The sequence below is a fragment of the Dreissena polymorpha genome, chromosome 10 (genome assembly GCF_020536995.1).
Source record: "Dreissena polymorpha isolate Duluth1 chromosome 10, UMN_Dpol_1.0, whole genome shotgun sequence".
In the NCBI taxonomy this organism is placed as follows: Eukaryota; Metazoa; Mollusca; class Bivalvia; order Myida; family Dreissenidae; genus Dreissena; species Dreissena polymorpha.
The window spans coordinates 2,598,148-2,612,492 of record NC_068364.1 but is presented as its reverse complement, the minus strand read 5'-3'; the positions used below and the strand labels follow the sequence as shown (position 1 = coordinate 2,612,492).

Below are 14,345 nucleotides of genomic sequence, written 5' to 3'. Positions count from 1 at the left end.
TGTCAAAAACATTCATCGTTTGCTGTTTATTATCAACAAGGTAATTATGTATAATTATTTGAAATGTTATTTACCTTAAATTATCAATTTATTAAAGATTCTTGAAAATCACGGTCCGTGTTACGCGGGTCATTTCGTATTTTGACATCAGGGCATCATGTCAAACTATTGAAAATCAGATTTTTTTTCACCGGGACGATGACGGCTTGGATTTAGACAGGCAGACAGATAGTTTATTCAGACTTAAACAACAGTACATCGTCTTCAACTCAAATATATAAATTATTTTTAGACGAATTGTTAGGTGATTACACATATAGCAGTGATGAATCTGAGAATGTTGCCATGTTTCTTATCCGTGTAATCTAGAGTCCATGGTTTGAGCATTTTTATCGCGGTGTTCAAAAAAAGATATCTCAATAATCTTGTTTATTGATAGATCTGTGGTTTTATTGCCCCTGTGTTCAGCACAAACCAATTATCTCGTTATGATCAGAAACTGTGCCGACCAATACTAAATAACACTATGGTGTCATACGCCACAGCAGGGACCTATACTTGTATATTGGTCCCTAACCACAGGTGGCAATGTCTGGTCAGATTACACTTGTTATGATACCTCCATGTCTTCTCGTGGTATTAGTGGTCATTTCTTGGAGTAATGTAACGCCAAATACTCAATTTTGCGTTTATAAGATATGTAGCGTATTGAAAACATTTATAGTCATCTGCCCATACAGATTGCCATAAACTAAATACTGTATAGATGTCAGCCAGCTAAATCACAATAATTATAAGTGCTTAATACCTATACATGTACATTTTAAACATTTAAAAAATCTAATACTTAACATTTAACGTATTTAGCGGGTACCGGTAAAAAAACTCCGTCATTTCGTAGTCCTATAAAGAGTGTATGGTAGTTTACGGAACAACATAATTAAAAACAGCATTCTCATTTGACCACAACGGGGTTAAATAATCTTTCCGAAAAATACAAATAATACAGAGTTTTAATTTAGAATTCTATATATTTATATCTCTGTTAACTTATAAAGATATTTCAATATACATGCATAGACAGTTGACCGTGATTTTCAAGAATCTTTAAATAATTTTAATTAATTGATTATTTATGGTTAATAACCTTTCATATAATTTTACATAATTACCTTTTTATAATAAACAACAAACGATGAATGTTTTGACACCCATTATATTTGAAGTATGCAAAGCCGAAAAATATCAAGAGGGTCCGCTATACATTTGTATACGCTGTTTCATCATAAAATTAACACCCTTTCTGTGTTATAATCAAGAGCTGAAATCGTAAATTTATTAAGCTTCATTAATACTTAGCTTTATGGATATGTCTCTAGAACAAAATATTTCAATATATTCCATAAAAAATATAATAATCGTGGCAAAGGAAATTCAATGGCCGGTAAATAAACAAAAGCATAATCGCCATCAGTTCGGTTCGTTAGGACCGCGCGCTACTTATTTCCGCCTTCATTCCTTACTTGCTTTCATTTTTAAACCAATTTTTTTTCTATCATATACAGAATTATATTCTCCTAAGCAAGATGTTATTTTTAAAACTGAACTCCAAATATAAACGCTACAAATCGGTATAAAGTACGAACATGTCAACCGTAAATCTAGATTCTAAAACTCCAAAACGGTATGATATTTGCAAAAGTTAAAGTTATAACTCGCCGAGCTGCCAAAATCAGAAGAAAAACTTAATATATATTTATATATCTGAAAACTACATTACGTAAGCTTTCTAATGATATATAATTTGTCAAAATCGGCCTAGAAATGAAACTATAATTTAACAAAAGACGTGAGTGGGTACATCAAATGTATAACATCGGCGCTTCGATAAAAGATCGACAGATACGACACGGTCACGTGACTTAGACACAACAAGATATTTGGCGTAACGGTCCCGTTTCATATCCGTGTAATCTAGAGTCCGTGATACGGTCTACTGTCAACAACATTGAAAAGCGTATTCAACAATAAACATGAACATGTATTTGGCACACCCAAACATGTGAATTAAACAAAAATGTAATCAAATTCTTGACCCCTTAGCAATTTAAATTAAGTTTCAAAAATTAATTTTATAAACGCAGAGCATTCACAATTTAACCAGAGATTTAGACAACTTTATTCAAGCTTTAGAGCTTTATTAAAACTGCCTTTGTTATATAACAGTCATGTAAAAACAAATATGGTAGTTTTTAAACTCATAAGACAGGAAGTTTTACAATATGCAATACTCTAATCGTGAAAAATTTGTAAATATTTCTCTACTACATACAGCTTTGCAGCAGGGTTGTTGTGTTACTTGAAACTGTTTCTCAAAATGTTATCAATGCTCATGAACGGATGAACTCTAATGATATTAACCATTCAATAAAATCGTAGTAAGCTGTTCATGCTTACTCTATGCATTCGCATCTTTAAAAAGTTTTAATTATAAAGACTACATGATAATATACAGTATTCGATTATGAAAACGACATTAAGTTGTTCGGAATATCCACCCACTTATTTGCCTGACGACTGATACTTTCACGTTGAAAGCTAAAACCGAATAGTATATTTTGATTTCGATATTATTCAGCTCTCCCGACAGTGCGGGAAGAGGTCGCTATCACCGCATGTTTTTTTTTTCGGCGAGTTTACATCTACCTAGGACAGAACAAAGATAAAGTGATATTGTCCTTTTAAGAGTCGTATTCACATATTTTTGTATGTTGTAAAAGTGTCGTAAAATGCATCCATATGTATCACATTAGTAATAGCAAGAGAAAAATCTATTTAATGTACCACTGAGGCTTTCGATAATATCTGTGGACATGTTTCGTAAAAGACGTATTTTCTATATTATCGATGCAAAGCGTAACACACTCAGTAGCGTTATTTCAAATGATCGAATTATATATATATATATATATATATATATATATATATATATATATATATATATATATATATATATATATATATATTCTGTTTTAATCTTAAAAAGTTTTCATTATACAAAACTGTGAACAAGTCACATCAAACCCTTCAGAATATCTTAATGTTGTTCATGACATAAGCGCAATTTATGTATAGCTAATCATGACATATAGCACCGCAGTGTAATCAAAAATAAATAGTGTTGTTCGTTCATAACACATCCAGCTTCATTCTTAATAATCTACAAGCATTAAGTGGATTGCATTGATTTATCACCACTATTGTTGGCCGCCTGCAGTACAAATGTTTTCCTTGTGTTAAAATCTTTCGAGATGCATTCAAAGTGGGTTATATGAAACATAATCTGGCAGCCTTTTGACTTAAGTGGTGAAAGTCGTGCAATTTCTAATTCGTACATCATTCTTGACATATTTTTGGGGGAAATATTCAAAGAATATATGTACGGAGCGTGATATTGCTTTATTCGTCCTACATTCAGAAAACATTTAAAATATTAATTCTATGCCCTAGCTACGTCATTCAAGAACTAGTGTACACGGATCGTACATTTTATGTAGACGAATAATTCTTTGCGAATAAGAATAACATTTTAAATATTTTACGTGTAAAAACAACTATTCTCTTTTCACATATCTTTTTTCCCAAACATTCTGCTAAAGGGCATGACCTTAAGCTCTTGCTCTGTGATGTTGGTTATTATTAGCTACTATTGATTCCAAATAAGTATGAGTATTATGACACAGCTTCACGTGCAAGTGTACATATGCTTTATTTTTCTAAAGATATTATTATTACGCTTTTCGGTGCGTTCAGTCAAAATACCCTGTCGCAATACCAAAATTTCTGACCGCAATAACATATCGCGGCTTTTCGTTATTGGTTAACATCGTAAACAAACTATATACCACAGATCTACAGCATTTTCAATATTATCATGAATTTCTTACAACGGTGTAGGTAGCAAAGCCACATTGCAATGAACATGAACGTCTAATGCTTATCTTGCATCTGGATAGTCTGTAAACGTATTTTTCAGACTTACGTATTGTTGCATACAAGGGAAATCATCACGATGTTCAGTTTGAAAGTTGTCTGTTCGAGCGTATTTTCAGAAAATCTATTTTAAGACTGATCCCCGACATGTATTCGCATGCGCACAGCTACATTTTTACCTCCACACAAACATGGTTAAGTTTCGTAACTAAGACAGTTAGTATAATAAAATAAATTTAAATATTTAAACGAATTTGTATCCTCTTTTTCATATGAAGTTAATGTCAGTTTACACATGTTGTATTAATATGTAATATGTGCTTACTAAGACATGCCTTTAAAACGGGTTAAACCCAATGCTTTGCTAAACCGCTTCAAGGCCGGAAAAGAAAATTGTAACCACTTTGTTGTGTTCCATATTGAGTTTTATGTTTTGTCCTGTATTGAATTGGCCATTTATAACTTGCCTGGGAAATGTGTATATGAATTTCTCAACTGATGCTGTTTCAGGTTTTTCATTATTCCTATATTTCAACCTGTTGAAACACCCAATGCTTAATTTACCGAGCTTATGGCATTTTCTGTTCTAACTTGTGTGGTAGGTTATGGTGTTTATTATTTTGGCCATTGACCACTTGCCCTAAATAAAAGATTAGCGGATTGTAACACCAACTTCTCTCCTGATAATATTGCTGAAGTCTTATTAAACATATGCTTCAATTTAAAGTGTGTTTTATTGACAATGCATTCTTATACTGCTATCAAATGCTAACCGGTTTGTGCGAAAATCATGGTGCAAAGTCGTACACTGAAACTTGGTTTTTATAGGACTCAAAATGAATTAACATATATATTGAAGTGCCATCAATATGTGTGATTATAAGAACATATGTTGTTTACTCTAATAATATTGCTTTTGTGTTTACGCTTTGTCTTTTTGATCAATTACGCAAACGATATTGTTTCAGCTATTCTGCTTAACGGTTGCCCTTTACATTGCTTGAGGAAAATATTTAAACGATTGATAAACGAGTGCATTCAGATAAACACGTTGTGTATACATAAAGAAAGCAGTACACGTTCAATTTAACCAGACGACGGCATGATTCTTGTAATATGACGCTTTATCAAGTGCGGGTTAAAATTTAAAACGAAGCGAGCATTTTGGATAAACTGCACGAGCTTTATTATGGTTTTCAAATGGTCGTGTTCACATATTTTTGCATTTTTAGAAATAACATTAAATATGTTCACTCGCAAATCTTGTTTAAACCAGTCTTGACGAATTATAATTTCAAGAAAACAAGTCAAATGCAAATTATTATAATCCACGGGACTCGAACCATCAGTCTCTGAAAACAAAGCGAACGCGTCACGCAGGGTTGTCTTTTAGCGAAACATGACCGATTTGTAAGTACTGTTCGATTTTTTAAAACTAATCGACGAAAAGCTTCAGACATGTTTTTTATTTTACCATTTTCGAATTATGAGTTTCCATTAAAGAACGAATATTTTGACATTTTCCTCAGTCAGGAGTTGTCGCTTGCTTAAACGCAATGCATATATTATTTTTTCATTAAATGACAATTACGTTGAAAATCGTTAGTTTTACCAAACTGTGAACAAGTCTCTTGATACAAATAACGGAGTGTAATCATGTTAACAGAAATATGTTAAGAGAGTAAATGCATGAAAAAAATAAATGTAGATTACACGTGTATGTTTTAGCCGTTTCATGGTTATTAAGTTTCAGAAGTTCCATCGGTTGTTATATTACCCTTTGACGTCAGACATGCGAGAGTTTATTGAATAACTAAGTGCGTTATATACCAATCCAACGTTTGTCGTTGATATGCATTTATCTGATATCCCGTCAAGAATAGTATATCTATAGACGGATACAAATTCAATTTATTTTGCGAAAATAAAAATAAAGAATTGTAATAATGCACCTGCACTATTTCTTCAGACGCAATTCTTGAGTCGCATTCTGCAAGGGTAGCTAAGAGGTTCAACAAACAATTCTTTCAAAACAAGTCGTTGGCTCGCAATGTCAGACGTGGATACAACAACTCATTCAATGGAAGATATGTCGATGACGTCGTGTAACTCTTCAGACACCTTGGGAAAGCCGAACTTACAAACAGACCAAAAGGATGACCAACTGGTATTCCCAGAGCCCCCTGAGGATTGGCAGTTTAATAAATTCATTGGAGAACTTGCTGACAACATTGGTATTTGAAACTTGGAAAAGCTGAAGTTACAATTTTCAGGTAAAAGACTTGACGCACAAACATTGCATAAGTATTACTATTTTACATGATTCACTTATTAAATCTAAGTAAATAACGTAGACAATACGTGTGTTTGTTTTATTTCGTTTACTCATTTATACTGTGTTTGTTTTATTTCGTTTACTCATTTGTATGTACAGATGAAGCATATTTTAAATACTCGCAGTAGTTTAGTTACTGTTCACACAATTTCAACTATAAATCGTATTCACAGTCATATGGCCTAAGCAAGATGTTATTCTGGTTGAACCCTTGATTTACTCTGGTTGATTCAAGGCTGTTAACAAGATGAAACCGTATTCGTGATTGAGAGTAGTGTGCGGCTTCATATGGTGAAAAAATATTTTATAAACTGAAATGAAAAGAACACTGATGCTGGTTAGAATGATGTTTTTGTCTAGCTTTTGGTATTCCATTGCGTTTGTAGCTTAACAGTTCTAAGTATGTTAGTTAGCCATGGCCGGTATTTGAAGAGTTTTTCGTGTTAATGCGATATTTCATAAAATATTTAAGTTCGTAGCACGACTAAATGACACGAACAGAAATCAGCAAATCAACAAACATGATTTCCGCGTTGATGGTCATCCACTAATTCATCTTCAAAGGCTGATTGTTTTCTCAATTGTAAAAAGTGGATACGCCTTCTGGATGTTACAAATGAATAAACGGAACTGCAGCCGATATTCGCATAACCACTTATATGCCAACTTTCATTTGTTAGCTTTCCTGCATGAGGATGTTGTTGGTAGCGTTAGTGTATTTCCCTGTTAATAAACAGTCTACGTTCGATGTTATGGATATATTTTCGTGCAGTTGCCTGACCAGGTTGAACATGAACCAATGAACAGATTCGTGATTTAAGTGACACGCAGTTTCGTAAGAGCCATCCAGATATTGCATAATGCTTTGTTATTTGAAAATAAGGCAACGTTATACATAATGTTGTTTGGTTGTTCTTTCTGGGCAAGTATATTTGTTTTTTACGGAATCTTCTTTTCGTGCACGGCAGTAAGAGAGCATTCAAGATGGATTGAAGGATGTTTAAAGAAACAAAAATTACCGGGTAAGAATATATGAGGAATCACGAGCAACATTTGAAACTTCTTGAAAGCCTGTTTTGATCAGAGTATTTAAAGACATAAAACACTTAAAAAGAGGACGAAAAACTATCAAAATGTACAATAAAGACTACATTTATATATGAAAGTTATCTTTTAGTTTGAGTTGGGTATTTATAGGTGGTTGAACTCAATATACCATTATTTTATTTCCCGTTGACTTCTGCAACTCGTTTGGTTACGGAAATGTCGAAATGCAGTATGACGAGGGTAATGTATCATTGATGGACGTGGCTCGAAGATTTGAGGGTCGTGAATCAGCAGGTAACCAGGTCCGCCAAACAGAAGTCAGATACAGCGTGAATTCGAAAGCACACAGGATCTAACTATGAATATTAGCGAAACATCAACTAAAGAATCTACGGTCTTCGCAAAGGATGGTGTGTTTTATGCTACACACGTAGTTTTAATTGCATACTAGGTTAAAACGATATTATAAAGGGGCTATTTCAAAAATGGATTTTACTTAGAACGTTTTATTTCTACTGGGATTACAAAATTACGAAGGCTTGCAACAAACTTTGGAATGTTAGTGGAAGCAGTGAACAGCTATGACGAGTATGTGTTTTAAACAATTAATACCAACGGAAAGGATCATTAGGCTAAAGAAATGTACTGTCTACTAGAACGCTTTTATATAATCATCATCGGATATTTATACCCCCACGTCACGCAGTTTATGGGGGTATATAGGAGTGAGCTTGTCTGTCGGTCTGTCGGTCGGTCGGTCCGCGTGTCCGCTCTCTAATTCAAGAAGTTTTCATCCGATCTTTACCAAACTTGGTCAGAAGTTGTATCTAGATGATATCTAGGCCAAGTTCGAACATGGGCCTTGCCGGGTCAAAAACTAGGTCACGGGGTCACTTTGTGCGTTTTAAACATTCAGCATGTTGTCCGCTCTCTAATGCAAGTGGTTTTCATCAGAGCTTCACCACACTTGGTCAGAAGTTGTATCTAGATGATGTCTATGCCAAGTTCTAACATTGGTCATGGCAGGTCAAAAACTAGGTCACGGGGTCACTTAGTGCGTTTTTAACATTGAGCATGGTGTCCGCTCTCTAATTCAAGTAGTTTTCATCCGATCTTCACCAAACTTGGTCAGAAGTTGAATCTAGATGATATCTAGGCCAAGTTCGAACATGGGCCTTGCCGGGTCAAAAACAAGGTCACGGGGTCACTTAGTGCGTTTTAATTTTCGCTGGGACGATTTCTTCAACTGCTGTGCAATTGAAAACTATCGACCTTAATTTAAAAGTAGGAGCAGTAGTGCGTGTTGATCAGAATAAAAATGTTCACCTTTCCTCTATTAGTTTATTTCGTTGGTGTTCAAATATCTACAAAACTAAATACCATATATCTTTTAAAGCATGGTCGTGTTGATGTGTTTAATGTGGTGGAATGTTGGCAACTTTTGAAGAAGACTTTTTCTGGAGCGCCATTCTGATTTTTATTAACTCTAATGTAGTTAATCTACATGAACAAGTATATCATGTTACTGTATCCGTTCGATATTCTTTAAAATGGCTGACCGGTAAACTTGATATGCTAGTTAGATTTCTGCATGTTTTTACAAACATCGTCTTGTACACCACCACTATTGTGGTTTGTCATAGTTATAAACAATTGAGGTTGGTTTACTGGCTTATACTGTCTGTTTACACTTAGCAATTGAAGACATGTTCTCAAGTTGAAAACCCGTTTGAATGCTTTTTTGCAGGTGCTGATGGAATTTCTTCGTCTGTCCTAGACTCAATCAAAGATGTGCGCACTTTGTTCACGTTGTTAAAGACGAAAACATATTTAAACAGGGAAAACATGGTGTATTTACAAGTGATACTAAAAGTCGCTGGACGGGTTGATCTTGTTGAAAAAGTAATCGAGTTTTTCAGAGAAATGGGCAACACTCTCTACTTCTATCCTGCAACAGCCGAACCAGGTTTGTTATACATTTTGTTTTGTTACATATTTGCATAATTGCACCTGTCCGTCGAGCGCGTGGTCGGTCGGTGCCTAGACCATTTGTTTCTGCGCGATATTTAGAATACTCTTTGACAAAAACACATATTTATAAGGGTAATGGATTATTCGAGGAGTGGAACAAGCCTATCGAATTTGAGGTCATCAAGTCAAAGGCCAATGTCACGAAACTGTGTACGTGGAATCAAAAATGTAGTTCCGTTTATACCAACACCCAAAATCCCGTAAGAAGGCTTATCAATTGGAATAAAACACCATATATAATAATAGACGTTGAAATCCATGATTATTGGACAGATTATAATTGTTCGCAGAAGTAAAATGCGTTCAAGCATTAAAATGTTATACTGCAGACAGGTGGTTTAATGTTTCAACCGGTTTTATGAGTATTAAAATTTAACAAGCTAGAAAATAAGTTATGCATAAAAAGTGTTTTCAATATGGTCTTGGAATTAATATATGTAAATTATGCATGATACTCAATACATATTCGTACTCACTTGCAAAACACAAAAGTGAGTAATGGCAGATAATTTTCAAGTTTGAGATAACGATAAAGTTACACTTTTAAATTTCTTGACAATTATTATTTATATCGCTTGAAGTTATACGTAATTTGATTATAATTTTATCTTCAAACTATGTGAAACGCTTTTATTAATCTTTCTTAGGTTTAAGAAATATTTGCTAAACAGAGACATACAAACATATGCTTTGTAATTTGGCCTTTCTCTTTCACAAGCTTTACTTCGGTTTCGTCCTATTATTCGCAACGATGGTCTGCATATAAAAGCTATATGATGTTATGTCTCTTACGTCACTTAATAAAGACGAAATGTAGCTGATACTTGTTTTGATTGTTCCATCGTGCCTAAGAAAATTACGGTTCTGGAGCTCTGGTCTGTATATGACCATTGGGTTGTTAGTAGTTAAATAGTAATTGAATGATCTATATTCTTGTTTATTTCTACTTCTTTTACATTAATTTGTATACACACTTGAATATTTTCTGGGCCAAGTGAGAGGATTAGGGCTCCCTCAAAACAGGTTTTAACCCCAAGAGCGTTTGCATTTAGCGTTCCACGGCGGTTACAACAGTCTTGCTCATATGCATGCGTTTGTTATGTACGTGTTTGTTTTGTTTTGCGTCTCACTTATGGCAATAGGTTCCTTGCCATAAATGAATGGCCGCAATGTAAAATGGTGGTTTCCTCTTATACTGGTGAACCTGAAGTTTTAATTTATGTGTATTTGTATTTTATTTCATGAAATTGTATTTTTCAAAATGTAAAGTCAATATCTTAGGTGCTTTCTATTCATTAATACGTATAACTTAAAATACGTGTCGCTGAAGCGTATATAAAGATATATACCAAGTTGCAACGTGTTATTACATACCATTAGTGGTTTTCAGGCGCAAAGGCTGGTGCATTCACAGTACAAGCGTCTACTTTTATTATACAGCCACCTCGTCTTATTTAATCCAGAAACCAAGTTGGTCAGTTTCATGTTGAAGCCTTGAAATGTTAGATTCGGTGGCGGCATACAATTTTTAAAATGATTGCATCATATGCGTTTAGTTTTTTGTCATGCACACGGTAATATTGTTCAGTTTTATCTAAACCGATTCGACGAACATTCCCGTCTGCATACGGTCTGTCGCATGTAAGACCCATGTCGCTCAGTCAAAGTCGACAATAAGAGTTCAAATGATAACTTAAGGGATAATTAATCGTGAGCTTAAAGAAGCTTTACCGTTCGTGGTGCAATTTTAAAATATCTTGCACACATATTTAATTTAACGAGACGGTGCTTCGACCGAAAAACCTGTTTCTATAGTTCAACGTTACTTAAGCAAATTTAAAGACAACTTGCCACAAATGTTCCGGAGAGATCTTAATTTGTTGAGACGGTAACTATATTATTCATCGGAAAAAACCATTTGTTTCACATGCTAAACAGATAACGCTACACATATATGATGTTTTGTTAATATAAATGGCATCTTGTCATCGGAAAGGATATGTTGATCATGTCGCCCGCAGGCATCTTATATAACTTTACTTAATTTTATGTGTACTAATCGACTGTTGAGTTGCATTCTCTAAAGAAAATGTTGATTAAGAATAAAATGAAATCACTCTTCTTAATTGGCATTTGTGTTTAAGTATAAGCAAATAAAACAATTTTCTTATACAGGACCTTGCAATCTGACCTCTTGACCAAATTGCTGAATGTTTGGTCATTCTGAAATGTATCTGCCCCTAGTTACTCATAATTGAGATGACATTAACAGTTGATTTTAAGCTCATCTCATTGAAAAAAAAATATGAGCTATTGTCATCACCTTGGCTGTCGGCGTCGGCGTTGGCGTCCGGTTAAGTTTTGCGTTTAGGTCCACTTTTCTCAGAAAGTATCAATGCTATTGCATTCAAACTTGGTACACTTACTTACTATCATAAGGGGACTGTGCAGGCAAAGTAATGTAACTCTGACTGGCATTTTGACAGAATTATGTGCCCTTTTTATACTTAGAAAATTGAAAATTTGGTTAAGTTTTGTGTTAGGTCCACTTTATTCCTACAGTATCAAAGCTATCGCTTACATACTTGCAACACTTATTAACTATCATAAGGGGACTGTGCAGGCAAAGTTACGTAACTCTGACTGGCATTTGGACGGAATTATGGGCCCTTTATACTTAGAAAATTGAAAATTTGGTTAAGTTTTGTGTTTTGGTCTACTTTACCCCTAAAGTATCATAGATATTGCTTTCATACTTGGAACACTCGCAAACTATCATAAGGGTACAGTAAAAGGACAAGTTGCATAACTCTGGTTGTCATTTTTACGGAATTATGGCCCTTTTTTGACTAGTAACCATTGAATATATGGTTAAATTTTGTGTTTCGATCCACTTTACTTCTGAAGTATCAAGGCTATTGCTTTAAAACTTCAAATACTTTCATGCTATCATGAGGTTACTGTACCTGGCAAGTTGAATTTTACCTTGACCTTTGAATGATCTTGACTCTCAAGGTCAAATTATTGAATTTTGCTAAAATTGCCATAACTTCTTTATTTATGATTAGATTTGATTGATACTTTGACAAAACTACTCTTACCTGACATACCACAATCGACTCCACCCAAACCATCCCCCGTGCCCTCCCCCCTCTCCCCCCGAATTCCCCCCCCCTATTTTTTTTAAGATCATCTCACAAATGACCACCACACCCTCACACTATACCCCCCCACCCCACCCCCCAATTTTTTTTTGAAACGGTTAAAAAACACAAATATTTATTTTTATTATTTTATGTTTGAAATACCGTCCAACCATCGCACCCAAGAATCCCCCTCCCCCCCCCCGAATCCTCCCACTATTATTTTTTTAAGATCATCTCACAAATGACCTACCCACCCTCACACTATACCCCCCCCCCCCCCCCTATTTTTTTTTGAAACGGTTAAAAACACAAATATTTATTTTTATCATTTTATGTTTGAAATACCGTCCAACCATCGCAAACAAGAATCCCCCCACCCACCCACCCCCCCCACCCGATTTTTTTTTTTTGCATTTTTGTTTTCGCATTTTTGGAAGATAGTGTAATAAACCCCTCCCTCCTTTGTGATTGAAAATGAGAGTCCCTTCACCTTTAAAAAGAAAATAGATGAGCGGTCTGCACCCGCGAGGCGGTGCTCTTGTTAAATCCGGTTATAAATGTAATTTTTCACTTGTATGTTTATTAATAGGTTCAGGTATATTTAACACAGTTTACATTATTGCAGAATTTGCATTGTATGAACGGATGAAAGAAAAAGGTCGTACAACTTTGGTTGGAAGAATTTAGCCAAAATCATTTTGTAGCGAAGATTCAATTTTCAAAAACGTTGGTTGCATATTAATCTGAATAGAAAGCTTAAATAAGTTCATATGCATTGTCTATCAGTTTTTTACCATGTTCGCGTGTATTTAAAGGATGAATTTCGTATAATAATATGCAAATATTTTTATAACAAAGCTGCAAATACAATCTTAGTGTACATGCATAAACAAGCTTCAATCTTGTCCTCGAAATGTAATTCTCATGAGAATTACTCACATTTATATCCAAATAGGTATATATATGTTTAAATAAAATGAAACGATCGGTACATCTATATGGTAGAATATGGTACGATTGCATAACATAAACATGCAACTATTTACATGTATTGTAATAATGTAAGCAACCATTCGATGTTAAAAACAATATCATCATTATTATTTGTCTAAATTGAGTATATACTTGTGAATCTTTTTCCCTGTAGAAATATACATGCCCATCAGTAGAATTGTTTTATATTGTCATTATATAGTTGTTCGTTTTTAACACCATAAAAACACGTGTTTTCTCATTAAAGTAACGTCGGTTAAAGAGCCTTTTGGTTAACCAATGGTTGTTTCAGAAAACGGATACAAATACGTAAAAATGCATGTCCATGGAAAAGACTTCAGTAACTGCACAAGTCAGTACATAGAAGACCTCAGAAATCGCCTTTCGCGAGTACTATTTGTGCCTAACCAGTACGTTGTAATTGTTTGGATTGAGCCCTCATCAAGTTTGCTGATTACATTCATGGTTCCTGCAAAGTACGTTGAGCTCATGGAACGACGGTTAATCGGCGGTGATACCTACTCGGAGTTACACGTTCTGGGCATAGATATCATTCAAATTGGGGAGAAGGCCTTCAACTGGTATGTAATGTTTTCGTTTTGAATAATAATACTTACAAAAATTAATTAGCGCTTAAGTAAATTCTTACTTTTAGCCAAAAATATATATGAAGAATCAGATTTTGTTCCATGCATACTTCATATTGATGGCGCTATGTTATAGGTTGTTTATTTTCAAGGGACTAAACGGCTTTTAAATCTGAATGGACCCACATTGTGCGGGCAATTTATTAAAAAATT

At 34.4% G+C, this 14,345-nt stretch overlaps 1 protein-coding gene across 1 annotated transcript; it reads left to right on the top strand.

Annotated features, from left to right (window-relative positions):
- The first annotated feature begins 7,426 nt into the window (after positions 1 to 7,426).
- On the top strand, positions 7,427 to 14,148 carry LOC127847915 (uncharacterized). Its single transcript, XM_052380145.1, has 3 exons — positions 7,427 to 7,785; positions 9,123 to 9,341; positions 13,838 to 14,148. Exons 1-3 carry the CDS (start codon positions 7,734 to 7,736, stop codon positions 14,146 to 14,148), a joined length of 582 nt encoding a protein of 193 aa, XP_052236105.1. The 5' UTR covers positions 7,427 to 7,733.
- The last annotated feature ends 197 nt before the right edge of the window (positions 14,149 to 14,345 follow it).

Excerpts from the sequence above, each read along its gene's own strand:
- LOC127847915 (XM_052380145.1), top strand. The coding sequence starts at position 7,734 with ATGAATATTAGCGAAACATCAACTAAAGAATCTACGGTCTTCGCAAAG. Across the intron at positions 7,786-9,122 it reads TACGGTCTTCGCAAAGGATG|GTGCTGATGGAATTTCTTCG; the intron begins GTGTGTTTTATG and ends GCTTTTTTGCAG. Across the intron at positions 9,342-13,837 it reads TCCTGCAACAGCCGAACCAG|AAAACGGATACAAATACGTA; the intron begins GTTTGTTATACA and ends TGGTTGTTTCAG.